This window comes from Mastacembelus armatus, chromosome 13 (genome assembly GCF_900324485.2).
Source record: "Mastacembelus armatus chromosome 13, fMasArm1.2, whole genome shotgun sequence".
NCBI lineage: Eukaryota > Metazoa > Chordata > Actinopteri > Synbranchiformes > Mastacembelidae > Mastacembelus > Mastacembelus armatus.
Window position 1 is genome coordinate 22,956,843 of NC_046645.1, and position 18,104 is coordinate 22,974,946.

The 18,104-nt window shown below is 39.8% G+C and overlaps 5 protein-coding genes across 5 annotated transcripts; 2 read left to right on the forward strand and 3 right to left on the reverse strand.

The window, feature by feature from the left end:
* Window positions 1–385: 385 nt before the first annotated feature.
* On the reverse strand, window positions 386–1,754 carry LOC113138837 (claudin-3-like). The gene has a single exon (XM_026321649.2). The coding sequence runs from the start codon at window positions 1,598–1,600 to the stop codon at window positions 953–955; it is 648 nt and encodes a 215-aa protein (XP_026177434.1). The 5' UTR covers window positions 1,601–1,754; the 3' UTR covers window positions 386–952.
* Window positions 1,755–3,374: 1,620 nt separating this feature from the next.
* Window positions 3,375–4,773, reverse strand: LOC113125266 (claudin-3-like). Its single transcript, XM_026298616.2, has one exon. The coding sequence runs from the start codon at window positions 4,589–4,591 to the stop codon at window positions 3,935–3,937; it is 657 nt and encodes a 218-aa protein (XP_026154401.1). The 5' UTR covers window positions 4,592–4,773; the 3' UTR covers window positions 3,375–3,934.
* A 2,542-nt stretch (window positions 4,774–7,315) lies between these two features.
* Window positions 7,316–7,984, reverse strand: LOC113144232 (claudin-4). The gene has a single exon (XM_026330115.1). The coding sequence runs from the start codon at window positions 7,982–7,984 to the stop codon at window positions 7,316–7,318; it is 669 nt and encodes a 222-aa protein (XP_026185900.1).
* A 6,648-nt stretch (window positions 7,985–14,632) lies between these two features.
* On the forward strand, window positions 14,633–15,767 carry cldna (claudin a). Its single transcript, XM_026298618.1, has one exon. The coding sequence runs from the start codon at window positions 14,751–14,753 to the stop codon at window positions 15,372–15,374; it is 624 nt and encodes a 207-aa protein (XP_026154403.1). The 5' UTR covers window positions 14,633–14,750; the 3' UTR covers window positions 15,375–15,767.
* Window positions 15,768–16,903: 1,136 nt separating this feature from the next.
* LOC113143247 (claudin-4-like) lies at window positions 16,904–17,487 on the forward strand. The gene has a single exon (XM_026328768.1). It carries the CDS (start codon window positions 16,904–16,906, stop codon window positions 17,471–17,473), a length of 570 nt encoding a protein of 189 aa, XP_026184553.1. The 3' UTR covers window positions 17,474–17,487.
* The last annotated feature ends 617 nt before the right edge of the window (window positions 17,488–18,104 follow it).

Here is an 18,104-nt window from a genome sequence, read left to right on the forward strand (position 1 = left end):
GCGGTGATACAGGGCAGCTCTCACAAATGAATGTGCATGTGTATAAATAATTAGCAGGGTGTTGGAAAGAAGTATGCAAGCTCAACCAAGCAACCAACAATAGCTAATAGTCTGTTTGGAATGACCCCACTCCTCTGTGCTCACACTTCTCACCTCTGCCAGTTAAATGATCCTGTGACTAATTGTTTAGAGTGTGTGGTTAGCTGCCAGCAGGAGGTAACTTAACTCTTGGGATTGAATGTCACAGTGTTCTTACAAATGCACCTGCATAAAACACGCTCTGTCGCTTTTTTTGTAAGCAGTTTACTGAGAATATGCTGTTAAAAAGTCTTATATGGATGATCAGAAGGTAGTTTGTGTTTGAAATCAAAAACAAGACAGTCTGTATCTTATAAAAAACAATGGACTTTATTTTAAAAACACTTGTGAGATACATGCAGTGCAGCGGTATACGATACAGATATTATAATTATTGTTGTTGATGGACCCAGGTGCATTAAATACAGTTATCGTCTGTCATTAAAGACATTACACTATTTGCAACACATAATGCTGTTGATAATGATGTTGTATCAGTTAACACATCCAATTCTTCCATTTTTCACACAGTAGTGCTTCATTATAAATGGTGTTTAAAAAATATTGTAAACATTAAGAAGTTGGGACTTTATAATTGTGATTGTAATTGTACAATGTTGATAACATTTGGTGTATTAACTTTAGACAAAGCACAGAACATATATGAAACAAAAAATGCACTGAAGCATCATATCTCCTTTGCATACTTGTAGTCTCTGAAACGAAGAGCATTACTCAGAGATATTTAACATGAAAGGCAAATTTACACACATCCTTCACTGTGGAGTCTCTTTGTTTTCTATACCATGGTACATCCTCAGTTTGATGTGGCGAGCAGGTTTGAGATTAATGTCTTTTCCTCTTCGACCTTCATTTATACATAGTCTTTCCTTTCTAGCCCTGGCCCACCAGCAGACCGTGGGGCAGAGTAAGCCATTCGTGAAGAATTGTACCTGGTCTCACGTGGTGGACAGGAGCAGCAGAGGAGTCCGCCACCAAGAACCAGGAGGGCAGCAGCTGCCCAGCCGATGTACAGTGCAGCTCCCAGTTCCCTTCGCTGAGCGTCAGTGAGTAAAGGGTTGTAGAAGTCCCTGATTATGGTGTTGGCTGACCAAGAAACAGGAATAAGCTGCATGACCCCCGATACTATAAAGAAAACCCCAGAGATGATCATCACCTTGGCCTTGGACGCTTCATCCTCAATGCAGTTAGTGCACTTTGCCCCAGCGATGGCAATGAGCACGGCTAGGATGGCTAAGAGGATGGAGATGACAGTGAGGGCGCGAGCAGCTTGGAGGTCTTGGGAGAGGGCAAGCATGGAGTCGTAGACCTTACACTGCATCTGGCCTGTGCTCTGGACCACGCAGGTCATCCACAAGCCCTCCCAGATGATCTGAGCCGTCACAATGTTGCTCCCTATGAAAGCTGTCACCCTCCACATGGGGAGGGCACATGCCAAGATGGCAATAATCCATCCCAAAATGCACAGAGAGATGCCTATCAACTCCAGCCCTATAGACATGCTGAAACGTCTTGCTCTTCTGTTCCTAACTGTGTGTCACACCTGGAGGGCGCAAAAAAAGTCTGCAGAGTGGAACAGTCAGTCAGTTAGCAATTAAGTTAATTTCAGACCTCTCATCTGTGAGTATGTGATGATCTGTTGCTTCAGCTTCACCACTATCCTTTATAAGGCGTGTCAGGTGCATGGGAGGAGTCTTTGAAGGAGCTGACATCACCAAAAGGGGAGTGTTGGAGTGATAAAATACTTATGTATATTTTGTGTTGAGGATTGTCATTTTGCAGTTTAAAAGTATGTACAAGCACTACAGGTCTTAAGAGGAAACACACTGTCTCAAGCTTCAATGTTGTAAGTGATGGTTAACCACAATGTTACAATAGCAGGATGTGTGCGACCAAGATATGCCTCAGGTCAGCACAATGAATTATCTGAGGAAATGTCATCGGTTGGTAATGTCTGTGCATTCAACTTATGTGAATAAAAAGCAGAGAAGGGGAAGTATCCGACAGAGTGCTGTGGGAGACTGACGCTGTAAAGTGCAGGCTCTGTCGGTACTCTCCTTGCTGCAAGAAATAAGCAAACGTTAGCTGTCTTTCTTGAGAGTGGTGAGTCCTTAGGTAAAGAACCCAACAGGGAGGAAAGACCTGGACAAGCAGAACTCTGCTATCAACTTACATGACGAGCTTCACAAAGAGGCGTTTTAGGCTGAAAGGGCACAACACTGTTGCATGTGTTGTCACAACCAAATAAACACTTCTACGGTGGATTAACACTCCAACTATGAGTGAAAACTTAAATCTGTTTACAAATGTTATTTAAGGTAAAAGTGATTTATCATCAAGTGTTTCTTTATCATGCTAAGGAAACAGGTTGTAAATAAAATATTACTGTTTCAGAATCATTAAGAAACATATTTATAGTTTATTAAAAAACTTAAACATTTAATAATCATTGAAAAAGCAACTTGTAGTTTGATCATCATAATGAGTTCAGTCTTTTTTTTCTGCAGCTTCTTTTTAAAAATACCAAAGAAATGAATAAAGCCTGGAATGTTCCCTAGTAACACACTCCTTAACCTTCTTATCACTGTGGAAAACCATGCATCTCCAAAATGCCAGTGCCAAGGATCTTCTAAAACTTTGCAGGTGAACAAACTCCTTTAGTTGAAGTCAAAATATAATAATCACTTGGTGTTACAAGGTTTCTACATAATAACAGGCTCATAATAACAGTCTTGTGTTTGATGGACCTTAATGACTCTGTCTGCAAGGTGCTTTTGAAATTCCTCAGGGCTGGGACTGTCTACCTAGAAAAAGCTGTGGTCCAGTGTTGACAGCCCCTCCCCCAGTTTCACCCTCTTACATGAAATGGGCCCATTGTTTGCCGGGGCAGTCCAGAGAGCAGAGTGTGGGGAAACTGACAATGCAGCAGTTCTTGTTATCACAAAGCCAACAGACAAGGGAGACAGCCAGGTGAATGGGTGCTGTGAAGGAGACTCCCAGTCATTTGACTAATGACTGGGTTTGCAGGCTGCAAGGAATAAGACTGTGCACCTGTACAATCAATCAAGTGAATCTTTTTTAATGTGTTGTTTCAGTTTCCCCACAGGTGTCAGTTTGTAATGAAATAAAATAGGTGAATGCACAACTGACCAACCTACCATGGCCTACATTTCTCCCTACAGCAGTGGTTCATAATCCGAGGGTCTAGGTCACAGTACAATTCAGTGCTAAAACATGTTTTTGCTGATGAACATTATAAAAATAAACTGTAAAAGTTATTGATTAGCAAATTTTATTTAATTTCCTGTAAAATTTCAAATACTGGATGTTTCAGGCTCTCAGCTTTAAATGACAATGAAACAGGCACCCTGAAAAACACCATGAATAGGATAAAAAACAACATTAGTTTAAGTAAAAATAAGAAAACAATAACTTGGAAAGGATTAAAACATTTCTGATGAACTGATATGCAAAATATATACAAAATGCATCTAAAAAGTCAGTACAGTCAAAAAGTTTACAGATTCTTCTACTTTCTACATTTGAGTCTCAAATTATACAATTATTTTTATAAAGCATAACATAAAGGGGAGACATCATTAACATCATATTTGCAGCCTCAGTGCCTCCTACATCATAAAGTTGGCACACAAAAAACAAAGACAAGTCAGTTTTGGATCTGCTCAAACGGAAATATACGGTGCATAAATATAAGAGTTTGTTCCATTTCATGGTGAAGACAAATGTGTGTGAGTTATTAGAAATGTTCTCTACAGTTCTCTATGAGCAGCTTTACCCATGATGATAAAGGTGTAAGAAGAGCAAGTCCCCCAGGTCAGACATAGTCTCTCCTATCGTAGCCACTTGGTGCCATTGACCTGTTTTGCATATACATCATCTTTGATGGAGGCCCATACCTTCTCTCCGGTTGTGAGGGGCAACTGGAGCAGAGGATTCCCCCTCCAATGAGCAAAAATGCAGATGCAGCCCAGCCCAGGTACAGAGCTGCGCCTATCTCCCTCTTCTGTGCCTCCGGTATGACTGGATTGTAGAATTCCACAATGATTGTGTGGGCAGACCATGACACAGGTATTAGCTGGGTCAGAGAAGCCACGATGAAGGCCACCCCAGCAGCTATCATCACCCGAGCCTTAGCTGACTCTTCGTCCACACAGTTGGTGCACTTTGCCCCTGTAATGGCCACTAAAACTCCCAAAATTCCGATCACGATGGAGATGATAGTGAGAGCACGGGCAGCCTGAAGGTCTGCACTTAAAGCCAACATGGAGTCATGGATTTTACACTGCATCTGACCAGTGCTCTGGACCACACAATTCATCCAGATGCCCTCCCAGGTCATCTGGGCTGTTACTATGTTCACCCCAATGAAAGCAGAGACTCTCCACATGGGTAAGGCACAGGACACGATGGCTGAGATCCATCCTAGGACAGCCAGGGTCACTCCAAGTATCTCCAGTCCCACTGAAGGCATGTCTGTACTATATGTGAATTAAAGTGCACAGGTGTCCTCTTTATCTCTGCAGTCAGAAATTACGTCTTCTCCGGAGAGCTGAGTGCTCGTATAAACTGCAGATTTCTATAGAAAAAAAGGTGGAGTTACTTGGTTATTGGCCAAAATCGGCTTCTGTCCCACCTTGTTCAAACGGTTAAAACTCAGCCTTGGCATGTAAACAGCCTCAGCTTAATCATTCAACTTTTTCGGCCCTGGTAACCCTCCCTCCTATTTGGGTGAGGGGAGAATAAGCAGAGGGTCTGTATCTCAGGTCTAGCGTAGTTAAAGGATAACAGACACAGTGAAGATCTGTGCAATGATTGAAAGTAGGGCACATTAGCAACTGCTGCAGGTTTCTCATTGGACAGATGAGTAAAATGTTTAGGGTTCAGAACTGAATCTTGACAAAAACATTTAATCATTTGATGTTTTGTACCATACAGACCTCAGATTGTATATAAGGGTTGTGAATCATACTTTGCTTAAATGATACCTTATTTATATGAACTGCAGCTGAGGAAGAGGAAGGGAGGGTTGTATTGGAGGTGGGGAAAGAAATCTAAATGGGCTAGGAGAGCTTTTTGGAAATGAGTCTGAATACTGTGACTGAAGGATGTAGCTGCATCAGTCTGGTGACATCCACTATAACTTTCCAGTGAATTAAAAAATCACCTCAAGTTCTGTGGAAGGTCTGCCTGTTTATATTTGGTCTAGCTCTAATATTTTATTGACCGAAGATAAAATGAAAATATTATTTATTTTGCAGGTTTATGTGAGAAGTGTCAACAGAGAATAAAACCTGGTATGGGCTGTCTATTTCTAATAAAATTACAGACCTAAGTTATTAGCAAGTAACATTTGTTGTATACTTTGGCATTGCATATTGATCCTGTGTATCTCAGAATGACACATAGGATTTCATTTATAAACCACAAGATGATGAAATATCATGTAACAACTTTAGGGTGTGTGCTGTCACTTGATACTAAAAACAGCTTTTCCTAGCTGCCCGGTGAGTATGTTCAGTCAACTAATCAGTCTGACTGATTACTCTGGGAAGTTAATAACTGACACCACATGTGGGAACTGCAATGCAAACAACACTGTCTGTGTACAAGCACACGGGTGGGGGGTCGCGAAGGTCATCCTGCAACAGACCTGAGTTTAAACCTAAGTGGAAATGACACTCTCTTTGTCATGGAGTAATGTGCTCATACTTGTACTTGCCTTACTTGTACCGTAAGTGTTTCAGTAACACTGTTGTGTTATTAAGTGGGAGCTGGTACTCTCCCAGTACATTTCATTTGTCTTCATTTTTGAGTGGGTTGTTGCGCTTCCTGTTAACACATGACTGCACAGCTGGGCTCAGTGACACCGTCCTGCAATCAGTTTGTGGTCACTCAAAGGGAGTTTTCAGTATTTTTAGAAGTCTATAGTTTTTTCAATAGCCTCATTTCTCAAGCAAAAGAAAGAAAACAAGGAATGTTTTCAACCTCTATCTTTGTTGGACTTTGTGTTAGTATTGATCGCAATACTAACTGCCATGCAACGCTCATTACATTACTCAAGCTGCTGAAAATAATCCAGCAGACTGGATTATTGCTAACATGCAGTATATTATTAAATCAAAGCTTCCTGAGTCAGCTTCCTGAATAGCATCAGCTTATAAAAAAAATCTGCCATCGCCTTTTAACATTTTTGTTTTCATTCAATTGACGTTGTTGACCCCAAACACAGCAGACCGACTGTCCACCTGCTACACTGCTGCTGCTGGGAGGAAACCAGAGTACCTGGAGTAAACCCACACAAGCACAGTGAGAACATGCAAACTCCACACAGAAAGGCTGGATTGCAAACCCAGGACCTTCTTGCTGTGAGGCAACATTGCTAACCACCCACCGTGCTGCCCTTAACACAGATCCAAACAGGCATTTTTTTATAAGTTATATTGATGTTTACATAGGAAAATCTTGAGTATTTATATAAGACTTTATTCTGGTGAATCTCACACAGGAAGAAAGGTAAACAGTTGCAAACCAGCTGATCAATGGGGTCTTTGTGTCTCAGTTTGGACTCAGTTACAGTGCTTATTATACCCGCTTGCAGTTGGAGACTTTTATCTCTGACTCAGTTTCCCTCTTGCAAATGGAGGATGGGCTAGAATGAAAGAGGAGCATATGGTACTTTTCTAAAACAGCCCACCCATTGTTCCTTTCTTCCATTTACACTGAAATAAAATACCAAATTTTGGTTTGCACCAGCATGACTCTTATTGGTCAGACTCTGCTGACCTCTAGAGCTGGTATATGTCCCTAAATCTGGAAAACAAAGAACTGGTGCGGCAATTGTTATGTTACACTTAATATATTAATTCATTAATTATTTTTCAACTATATGGCATTAAAATGCAGAATCACACAATGTACATCCAACCACAGATAAAGCTTTGAACAAGTTTTTTTCTTTTATTTATAATCTTGTAAAAAATTGCTTTAATCTGGAGTCCTCTGCATGGACCTTGTGTTCATTTCTGAAAATGAGGCTCATTTTAATGCTAAAAAGTATATATCCAAAAGGTACTGATGTATTTGACATCATCAAACATGCATCAGTCAGCCATACTTAATCTTCCAGTCCAATATGCTGCATTAACCTCTATGCCCCAAACATCCACATATCACCATTTGCACTCATTTCACATCTTCATACATAGTCTCTTCTGGTGTAGCCATTGACTGACAGGGTTTTGACAGCTGAATATCCCGCCTGGGGAGGCGCAGAGCCACCACCACTCGGTACTGTAGCTGACCTAGGTGGGCAGGAGCAACACAGCAGTGCCCCCCCTAGAAGGAGAAGGCAGGAGGCAGCCCAGCCAAAGTACAGAGCATTACCAAACTCCCTCTTCCCCGTCTCCTCCAGCAGCGGATCGTAGAAGTCCAGGACGATGGTATGGGCTGTCCAGGATACAGCCACCAGGAGCAGGAGTCCAGCCAACACAAAGGTTACTCCAGCAGCCACCACAAGCTTTGGTTTGCTGCTCACGTCCCGGCTACAGTTAGTGCACTTGGCACCAGCCACTGACAGACCAATGCCCACAATGCACAGGACCATGGAGACAATCACCAAGGCACGGGCTGCCTGCAAGTCTACTGACAGCCCCAGCATGGACTCGTGCACCTTGCAGTGCATCTGGCCTGTGCTCTGCACTGAACAATTCATCCACAAGCCTTCCCATATTACCTGGGAGATGACAATGTTCTGACCGATGTAAGCAGCCACTCGCCACATGGGCAGGCCACAGGCCACCATCACCCCGAGCCATCCGGCCACAGCCAGAATCATCCCTAGTATCTCCAGACCTGCAGAGTACATAGTTGGAGCTGGGGATGAATAAGGATCTGAACAAGACTCTTTTCCAGGGCGCTGCACGATAAAAGGCCTTCTGTGTCCACAGGCACAGCCCTCCTGAGATTAAGGCGATATTGGATCTTGTTGACTCCAAGTCCTGTGTAAGACTTTTAGTGGGAGAGAAAGAGAGGGAGAAACAGATTCTACCTTCTTTATAAAGCTTAGACAACAGAAGGTGGAGTCAGTTTAAGGTGGCATCGTGTTTACCTTCAAATTACACTTGAATACTTTACATTATTTTAATCCAAACTGTGTTCCCCTGGAACTGGTATCACAGTAGATATCAGAATTTTTAATGCAAACCTTTTGTAAATTACATAACATTATATGACAGTATATGACAGTATAAATATTAAATACCCTATTATATGGGATCTGGAGTTGAACACATATTTCATAACTTTAAATATGACAATATGTTTTCACACTCATGGCCCAAATACTATATTGTTCATCCCCTACATAAATCATAACATTTCCCTTCCTAAATATGAGCTGCCCTAAGGCATAACAGAATGACAGCAGCCAACAGACTGGATGGACAGACGTGGATGTCTGATCTGACAACTGACCTCATAACTCACCCTCGCCCTACCCTCCATAAAATCCACAGTGTAATTAAGAACTGCTTAATACTGATGATCTGAGATGCTAGTGTACATGCATTCCTTTCTTGGATTCAAGAAAACGTAGGTATCTGTGACATGCGACAACCTTGAAGAAAAATGCTGAATCACAATCTAAATGAGATCTTCATGCAAGAAAACGTTAAACAATAACAGACCTTGTTTTTGCCAGTCAGCCTCATAATCCCACTATATATAAAGTTACAAACTTTGTTATCATTCTCCATGTTTAACATGTTTTTCTTAAAATTGAAGGTACATGGTTGTGTATTTGAATAAACAAAATGCAACGAGTACCCCGGGAGTCTATGACCTGGCATATGCAGATAATACTCTTTTGAACCTCAAGAGACACACGTTGGTGAACGTTAAACCATAAATACATACCTGGCAGTTAATGGTAGGTCGTCTGTGTAACTAATCCCCTGAGTAAATACCCCCTTTGTATAAGATCGTTTTTCAGAACCTCAGAAGATGGATGGCACACAAGTCTGTTTAAATGCTACGCTGGAAATACAATCAAAAACGTAAAATAAGGTTTAAAATGTACAGAAATAGCCAAGTGTCTCAAAAATGAGTCTATCACAGCTTTATCTAACTCCCGATCAGTTTTTTATCATGCTGAACACTCAACAAATCAAAGGGCAAACCCTCAACAGGTTGGAATATCTCCTCAGATATCTTAAATATCCTCTTTGTTAGACAGCATCACAGCTGAGGTTGGCTGACGGGTGAGCTCCCTGTCATTACAGGCTTTTCTCTAATTAACAGGGGCCATGTGGGGTCAGTGGGCAGAATGAGCAGCTCTGTTATCTTGAGGTTAACCCCCCCCCCCCCCCCCCCCCCCCCCCCCACACACACACACAGACACACATATACACATTTACACACCCTCCAATTCTCCCGCACAAACATAGACAAACCTGCCTGTAAGTTATTCCATTATTCTAAGAAGAATCTCATAGTTATGTGGATTTCTTCCATTAGACTCCGTTAGTATATGTATTTATTTCAGAATGTGGGGCTTTTTAAAACTTCAGCTTGAATGAGTGTTATATTTCTGGTAATAGGTATTTACATCATACACACTCAGTAGATTCACAGTAATTTTAAGCAACTGTAATAGTTCATGCAAATTTAATTGTAAATGTATGTCTTTACAGGCAGGGGGTGCGACTACTGCACTTCGTCCTGTCAATTATATTATCTGCATTTGCAGAAAATGCCCTGTGTTAGGATTTTGGCTTTAACTGCTTAGTTTTATTGTTGATTGGAGAGAACTTAAGTCTCTTTTTTTATTCAAATACTGTTTTTCTGTTTTGCTTTTATCTTACAATAGTGGAATATCTTTTTATTGCACTTTATCAATAAAGATTACTAATGTTATTGTATTATTATTTAAGCTTTGCTGGTTGGATGGGTACTTGAAGAAGTATTGCAACTTTTCGAAATGACATTAATTCATCAACTACTTCTGAAATTTCCACCAAAGTGCTAAACCTTCAACTATCAAACGTTATTTTGTTCCTTTGCTTTTCCAGCTGGCAGCAGTCCCTTAACCGTGTTCCAAGATTCAAAGGAAAAAAATATATTGGTGTCTTAGCAGCTCTAAGAGTGCTGTGGATTACTAAGAAAAAAGCAGATAAAACCAGATACAGCTTGAATCATAATATATGATTGGCTAATGCATCCTGGAAACCAGTTGTTGCTGGAGGAGTGTCTGCAGACATGCTCTATATAAAGTAGTGGATAACTGAGCATACAACACCCAGAAAACAAGGAAGAGGAAATTCATCTATTCTGGCAGATGTGTTACCACTCAACACCATTCATTATTATCAAACATATAATTCAAATATATAAGGCCTGTATGTTAAGAAGTGATAACTCCATGGCTGTTTGCAGAACAGCACTTGGACAACACGGATTTAGCTTAAGGCAAAATCTTTGTCACTATTGTCAACCTTTAATTAGTTTAGTTTCATAGATACATCAATAACATCACATGCCTTTTTATTAAAGCTCAAACAATGTGTTATTCAATCTGATCCTTAGGTGACTTGACTTTTGCAATGCTGTTCCGTGTGATTTTCCAAGAGATTTAGTAACACACATTGTACCAAATACAAAGTTTTAGCTGAAACACGTTTATTACGTCTTTGCTTTTGGCTTCATGTGACTGATTATGAAACCCTGTTGTTAACTTGCAGGGTTTTGATTTGCACCTTCATACAACACTATATGTCATATTATATACACAATGTGTAATGCATGCTTGTCTCCTATTGTTCTAATGCATTTATAAGATGTTTGCATGATAAAAAAGATATATACAATGGCTAGATCATTTTCTCAGAATAACTGGTCCCTGTATATCATTTTTTAGGGAGTTCACCACATTTACTGCAGGTGCACTACTTGATTAGACCAATTCCTGAGACTTATACATGTTGCCACTTGCAGAGTGCCTAATATCCACTTGTCTTGGGAAAGGCAGCACGTCCAACCGGTTTTTATGAGGTACGTTGATTATTCCAAGTAAACTCTGAGTCCTAACTACTACCAAACTGCTAGAATATTCTTTGTTTCATTGTTTAAATCCTTTATTTCTTTAGATTGTGTTTGTTTTTGAGTTTGTTTTACCACTAATGTATGTTAATTATTTAGAACAAATAATTAGAACTCACAGATTGACATCTTTATTAACAATAAACATAGAAATAATAAAAATAAGGAAGCAAATGTTGTTTCTGTGTTGTGTTTAAAGCCATGAAAGCCCTAATCACTTTGTACACACTAATGAAGAACTGAAAGTTTGTGCAGTTCAAAAGCCAAACCCTCCGTCACTCCCTGTTTCACAACCAACACGGCTAACATCCTAACTCGCACTACAGCTGCTGTTTGTGGCTTATAGTGTCCCATATAACATTTAAACTACTTAACTTTTATATATTTATCTGGCAAATCCTTTCTGAAAATACCTAATCACATTTGCTATATATGTAAATATATTTTGACATTTGAAACAACAGGTTCCTGTTTGTGTCATGTGATAATGTGTCATGCCCAAACATGCGTGACTCACTGTGATGATCCTAAAAAGATACCTAGTGTGTTCAAATCAGCCACTGAAACTGTGACTGTACCTGAACAATGGCCTCAGGGCTCGCTATGATAACATCACACAGGCACACACACATGCTTTCCAGTCTGATACATGAAACCGCTACTACTTTTTTAACCTCTTGTAAAACCCAAACAAAGAAACTAGGGTCATTTCTCATTACATCACAAAACATTACTGCTTTCATAAATAACTGGAGGTTCATGTCCCAGAAAGGATATTTAACTAAAATGGTTTCTTTCATACAAAAAAAAAAAAAAAATAGCACAAATTTGACTTTGTCATTGAAAACAACACAATTGTTTCTGTAGAAATTTACAGTTCTCTACCAAGATACAGAACTGATATCTTAGACTAGAACTAGAAACACAATTACATTAGAAAAAAATGTGTTTCTAATCATGTACCTCACAAATAAAAAGAGATAGGACATTTCACATTTTAGTTTCTTAGTGAGTTAGCCTGGACATTTAAAACAGCTCTATTGTTTCAGTGTATGTATATACACACCTGCTGTAGATAGGATTTATTTCTGAGGATTAGCTTTATATAAATTTAACTTTGGAAAATTCAGTAAGTTTAAAAAAACTGCAGTGGAAAAAACTTAATAGACAAATGAAGACACTTGAATCCTAGACTGCACTGCAGGCCTGTATGCATATTTAACGGTGCATTCAAATTCATAACTCCTGAACCAGTTTAACAGGAGGGTTGGACACCTGAGGATAATGCAGCCGTTACTGTGCAGTCTGGACTTGCCACTGAGCACCTGCTGATGCTTGTTACTTCAACTGCCTTTGGCGTTTTCTCACGCTCCCTGGAATCATATCTTTCACCTGTTGCTGCTCCATTTTGCAGTTGTCTAAGACAAGAAATTTGAGCTCTTCATTACAGTTCAGTAACGCCATTAATTACTTTAGTAAAATGTATGTGTCATTAGCTGAACACTGACTTAATTTATGCCTTCATTTTAAATTAAAATGCTTCTGTATGTTTATGGGCACATTGTTTATGTATGTACATTTGTTAAAAACATGAGACGCTTCTTTAAGGCCCATCAAGACAGCAGGGCTAATCTCACCCTGAACCCATCTCTCCTCAGAGTCTTAATTGTGGAAATTCCTCCCTGCCTCCTCGTATGTGGAACCCAATCTCCATATCCAGGTTGAAGTAGCTTTAATGGATCTTACCTGGGATAAAATAGAGGCATTATAGTCCTAACTGCAGTTTCTGGCTCGTAAACACAGCCTCTATTCATTTCTGAAACAATCTGATTCTCTCTCTACGTCTGTATGCCCCTTCTCACTATTCCCTCTCTTTACAACAGTCTTGTCTGCTGGAATCACTTGGCATCTCCAACATCTCCCTCCTACAAGACTTCTCACTTCTGTGGAAAACTATCAATAATTCAAAGGAGAACTGGACTGCAGTCGGCACATTTTTCTCCATAAACAACCTCAGGATAAGGCTGCAATCCTTACGACTGACAACACTCAAAGGTCAGCTTGGTCTCTTGTTTTCACCTAGAGTACATCTGTTCTGTTCCTACATGCTCATCTAAATTAAAAAATATGATTCTAAACAGAAAATCAGAGTTTATATGGAAACCATAGTCATTTTCCTCTTTAATAGCAACTGCATTATTATTGAGATTCATGTTTTTTCTTCTTACGCATATTAAAAAACGACACTGTCTTTTCCTAAAAACTAGCCCATACATTGTGCGTGCAAGAAATCTCTTACACCTCATAGTTAGGGTTTGCTGATAAGCAACATCTACCAGTGTGACACAGCATCAGTCTTCCCAGCAAATGTCTCCAAATGACATGTTTATGTGGGCATGGCCTTTGTCTGTCAGTGATGCTGTTCTATTACACCATCATGAGTAGGTGTGTTAAAATCAGTGTAATCAGTGTAGAATGTACTTTTTTAGTTAAAATGGTGAAATCAGTACCTGAGGTTGCTGGGAGCAAAACCGCTGCTGTCTTTAGCCTATTAAGGACAGTATGACAACGTTATGTTTTGACACCTACTGGTCATGTATTTTTGTAAATGGTTTCTGTAGGGAAATTTCAGTTCAACAAATTGTGTCCTTTTCATACCAACAAGTCCTTTTGTGTACTAAGCATTTCATTGTAAGACCTAGAAATAATTAAATAATGAAGAGGATATCATTATGTTATGTACCTATATAGATATTCATACAATTTTCACCTGTGGCTAATAGTAGTTTCTTGTTGAAAAACTGAAACTCCCTCAGATGAAAAGATCAGAGTCCAAGGGTGAGCAGTTAGCAGATAAGAGGTGAACTGAACTGTTTTTTCTTAAAAAAATAAAAATTCAGACTGTTTAGTGTCTTATGAAAAGCTTTTTTTTACATGGCAAATATAAATGTAAGGAAACTGACAAAACCTATTTTTAATGAAAACTGTGAAATCTTTTATGTATCTGTTGTACTAGGAATCATTTTGAGAACAATTTGGAAGAACATTCCAGTTCTTCATAGCTCCTAAAATGCTGATTTTCCTCTGACACCAGCAAAGCACAAGTTTTGGTCAGTAATACCACAGTACATGACAGAAAACATGAGGGAACAGCAGGAACAAAAAAGCAACCAAATAGCCAAATACCATGATCATGAGGGTGGGGTTGATAGTATTTTTTTAAGTCTACTCAAGCAATCGCAGTCCCTGTGAGTCAGAGTGGGCGGGTCCACCTGCAACGAGACAAAAACTAACATGATGACACATGCCTGGGGAGTATGGGAGTGGGGGTGTGAGGGTAGTCATCACGTCACATCTCTGTGTGACAGTATGTTTGTGCATGTCAGAACCCTCCCGGGTTTGCGGTGTATAAAAGACCTGCTCCAGCCTTGCCCAGACATTTACTCTTGGGTCTCTCTCAAGACTCTACTGACTTCCAGAGACACAACCTTTGGACCATTTATTGGACATTTTTGGAAGAAGCTTTCTGAGGAGACATGGTGTCAGCCGGCCTTCAGATCTTGGGCATCGCCCTGTGCATTATTGGTTGGATTGGAGTCATCATTGCCTGCGCTCTACCTCAGTGGAAAGTGACAGCCTTCATCGGCCAGAACATTGTCACGGCACAAACCACTTGGGAGGGCATCTGGATGAGCTGCGTGGTCCAAAGCACAGGCCAGATGCAGTGCAAGGTTTATGACTCAATGCTGGCCCTTTCTCAGGACCTCCAAGCTGCCCGTGCCCTCATCATCGTCTCTATCCTGATTGGCATCCTTGGCATCCTCCTGGCCATCGCTGGGGGCAAGTGCACCAACTGTGTGGAGGACGAGAGCACCAAATCCAAAATCTGTGTGGCATCTGGTGTGATCTTCATCATTACTGGTATTTTGTGCCTCATCCCCGTGTGCTGGACAGCAAACACTATCATTAGGGACTTCTACAACCCGATGGTGGTTGGCTCTCAGAAAATGGAGCTGGGAGCTTCACTCTTCATTGGCTGGGGAGCCTCAGCCCTTCTCATTTTGGGTGGAGGGCTCCTTTGTGCCAACTGCCCTCCCAAGGATAACTTCTCTGCTAAGTATTCAGCTCCCCGTTCATCTGCACCCAAGGGCTACGTCTGAGGAGAGAAAAGCCAAATGAGAAGCCAAGAGACTGAAACGAGACTTGGTCCATGAAATTGTTTGACATGACCACATTAAATATGATTTGAATTTCAAAGTGATTTTATTGTGCTCATAGTTTTGCATGTTGTTGCAGCACTTCAGGATTTGCCTCATCAGGGCCAAGCTAGAGAGATGTGAACCACATGGAGATAACTTTGTAAATAAAATAAAAGCAGAACAACATGAATACCGTAACTCCATTTTTTTAAAAAACATGTTAGTTTGATGAATTGTATTTTTATTTTCATTTGTTTTCATTCATTTGTGTCCTTTGATACATCATTTCATCATACAGTGTCTTATATATATGTCTTTCTCAAACTGTAAATAAATTTTATCAGTAACGACAAATTATGGTGTGTGTGTGTTCTTCTGGATTTTATGACGTCACTAACACATTTAATCTTAAACTAAAAGGGAAACATCTGAAAAAAACTGTTCTAATACACACAGCCTATGGATTAGTTAGGTTAATTAATATAGAGCAAAATTCAAATACGGTACATTTGATAAAAGACGTTTACAACATTCAACATATTGGTTAGTCTCAAAATAAATCCTAATTATACTGTAAATTTAAACCTGCTACCCTCAAAAGAATCTAATTTCTAATGTTTCTGTGTGTGAACAGACAAAATAAGTGTCAAAACAGTTATTGAGACTTTATATGAAAAGCTCCTTTGTTATATAACATGTCAACTGGGATAGGTGCCATCACACTTGATAGGACAAGTGGTATAGATAAGGGAGGGATGGATAGATAAATAAGACAACATAATGTAACACATTTGTAAGTTAGGATTAGATGCACATACCTTACAGTATTTTTCAGAAATCAGTGAAACTAGGAAATTTGCAAATCATCCTAATAAAGTGATGCTTTGAAAAGACTTTTTAAAGGAAATTATATTTGCATGATAAATAAAAAATAAACTGAAAACCAAAAGCTGCATCCTCATTAGTTCTTGTTACCTCACAAGTGCAAAGTTTTAAAACTATTTAGGAAGTGCCTGCTGTCTGAATAATCATCTGTCCAACAGTGCCCTTTTGCTGTAAAAAAAAGCACAACATGCAGTTTCTCCTACACGCGACATGTTCAAATAGCTGTTCAATAACTTTACAAAGTTTGTCTAATAATTATGAAATAAAGAGCAAAACATGAAATCCACAATACGTTATTTTTATTCTCTTAACTATGTCAGATATTCATTACTTTTCAGTGTTAATGAGTTAGTGAAACAGGTTAATGGACAGTGAAATTTTTTTCTGACCTTGACTCTTTAGATTTTTGACAGATCAGCACTACTAAAGGGTACTGGGTTTCTGTTTGTGTGTAAACTCTTCCCAGCCAGTAGGAAATGAAGAATATGGAATTATACACCCTCATGTCTGTGTAGCTTTTTCTCACACAGCAGCCCATAAATACACGCTACTATTTAACTTGCTCTGTGTTTTTCATTTAAAGTGTACGGAACAAAGCTGATAAGATGGTTTCTCAGGGCATTCAGCTCATGGGTATAGTGATGGCTTTGACTGGCTGGTTAATGGTCATTGTGGCATGTATCTTGCCCATGTGGAAGGTCAGTGCTTTTATTGGAGCCAACATCATCACAGCTCAGATCATTTGGCAGGGCATGTGGATGAACTGTGTGGTGCAGAGCACAGGACAGATGCAATGCAAAATGTACGACTCCATGCTAGCTCTGTCCCAGGACCTGCAGGCTGCTCGTGGCATGATAATCATCTCTATCCTGACTGGAATCTGTGGATTGCTCTTGTCAGTCACTGGTGCAAAATGCACCAATTGCATTGAGAAGGCGCGATCCAAGGCGAGAATTTGCATCCTAGCTGGAGTTCTGTTCATCATCTCAGGTTTGTTATGTCTCATTCCGGTCTCCTGGTCTGCCAACACCATCGTCACCAACTTCTACAATCCACTGCTGATGGAAGCCCAGAGGTATGAGTTAGGAGCAGCGCTGTATATTGGATGGGCTGCTGCGGCCCTGCTGCTGATGGGAGGAGGACTAATGTGCTGGAACTGCCCCCCCCAAACATGAGAAGCCCCACCATGTACCTGCATTCAGGCCTGTGAATTCACTTTCCACATCAAGAAAATATGTATAAGACAGTTGATCTTTTCTACATGGACTCTCAACATCATAGGAATTTCAACAGAGGGAATCGCTTTGAAATTGTCGCTTTATATTGACAGAAAATCAAAAATCTGCTTTAAAGCATGAGCTTTAAAGCAGATTTAAGTCCTGATTTTTGACTACAGTTAGTTTAATTCTCATTTTTTTCACAGAAACTAGGGTTGCATTCCTTGTAGTTGTGCCAGTGGGTCCTGGGATTGTCTGCTGACTGTCACCCCTAGAGGGAACAATGCAATTATCAGTGTTGTTGCTCCTCTTTTCCTGCTGTCTACTTAAACACCAGTAAGAGATCTTATGAGTATATATTTTATATATGTTGTATGATTGCTTTATTAAAATTTTAACATGTCAACAGTCAGAAAGAAATACTCCTTCATTTATAAGATTTACTTAAAGATATTTTGCAGTGATTGCATGTACCTCAATAACCAAAGGGGATGCTAGTTATTTATAATAATAATAATAATAATAATAATAATAATAATAATAATAATAATACAACATTTTACTTGTGGGTACCTTTCAAAATTCTCAA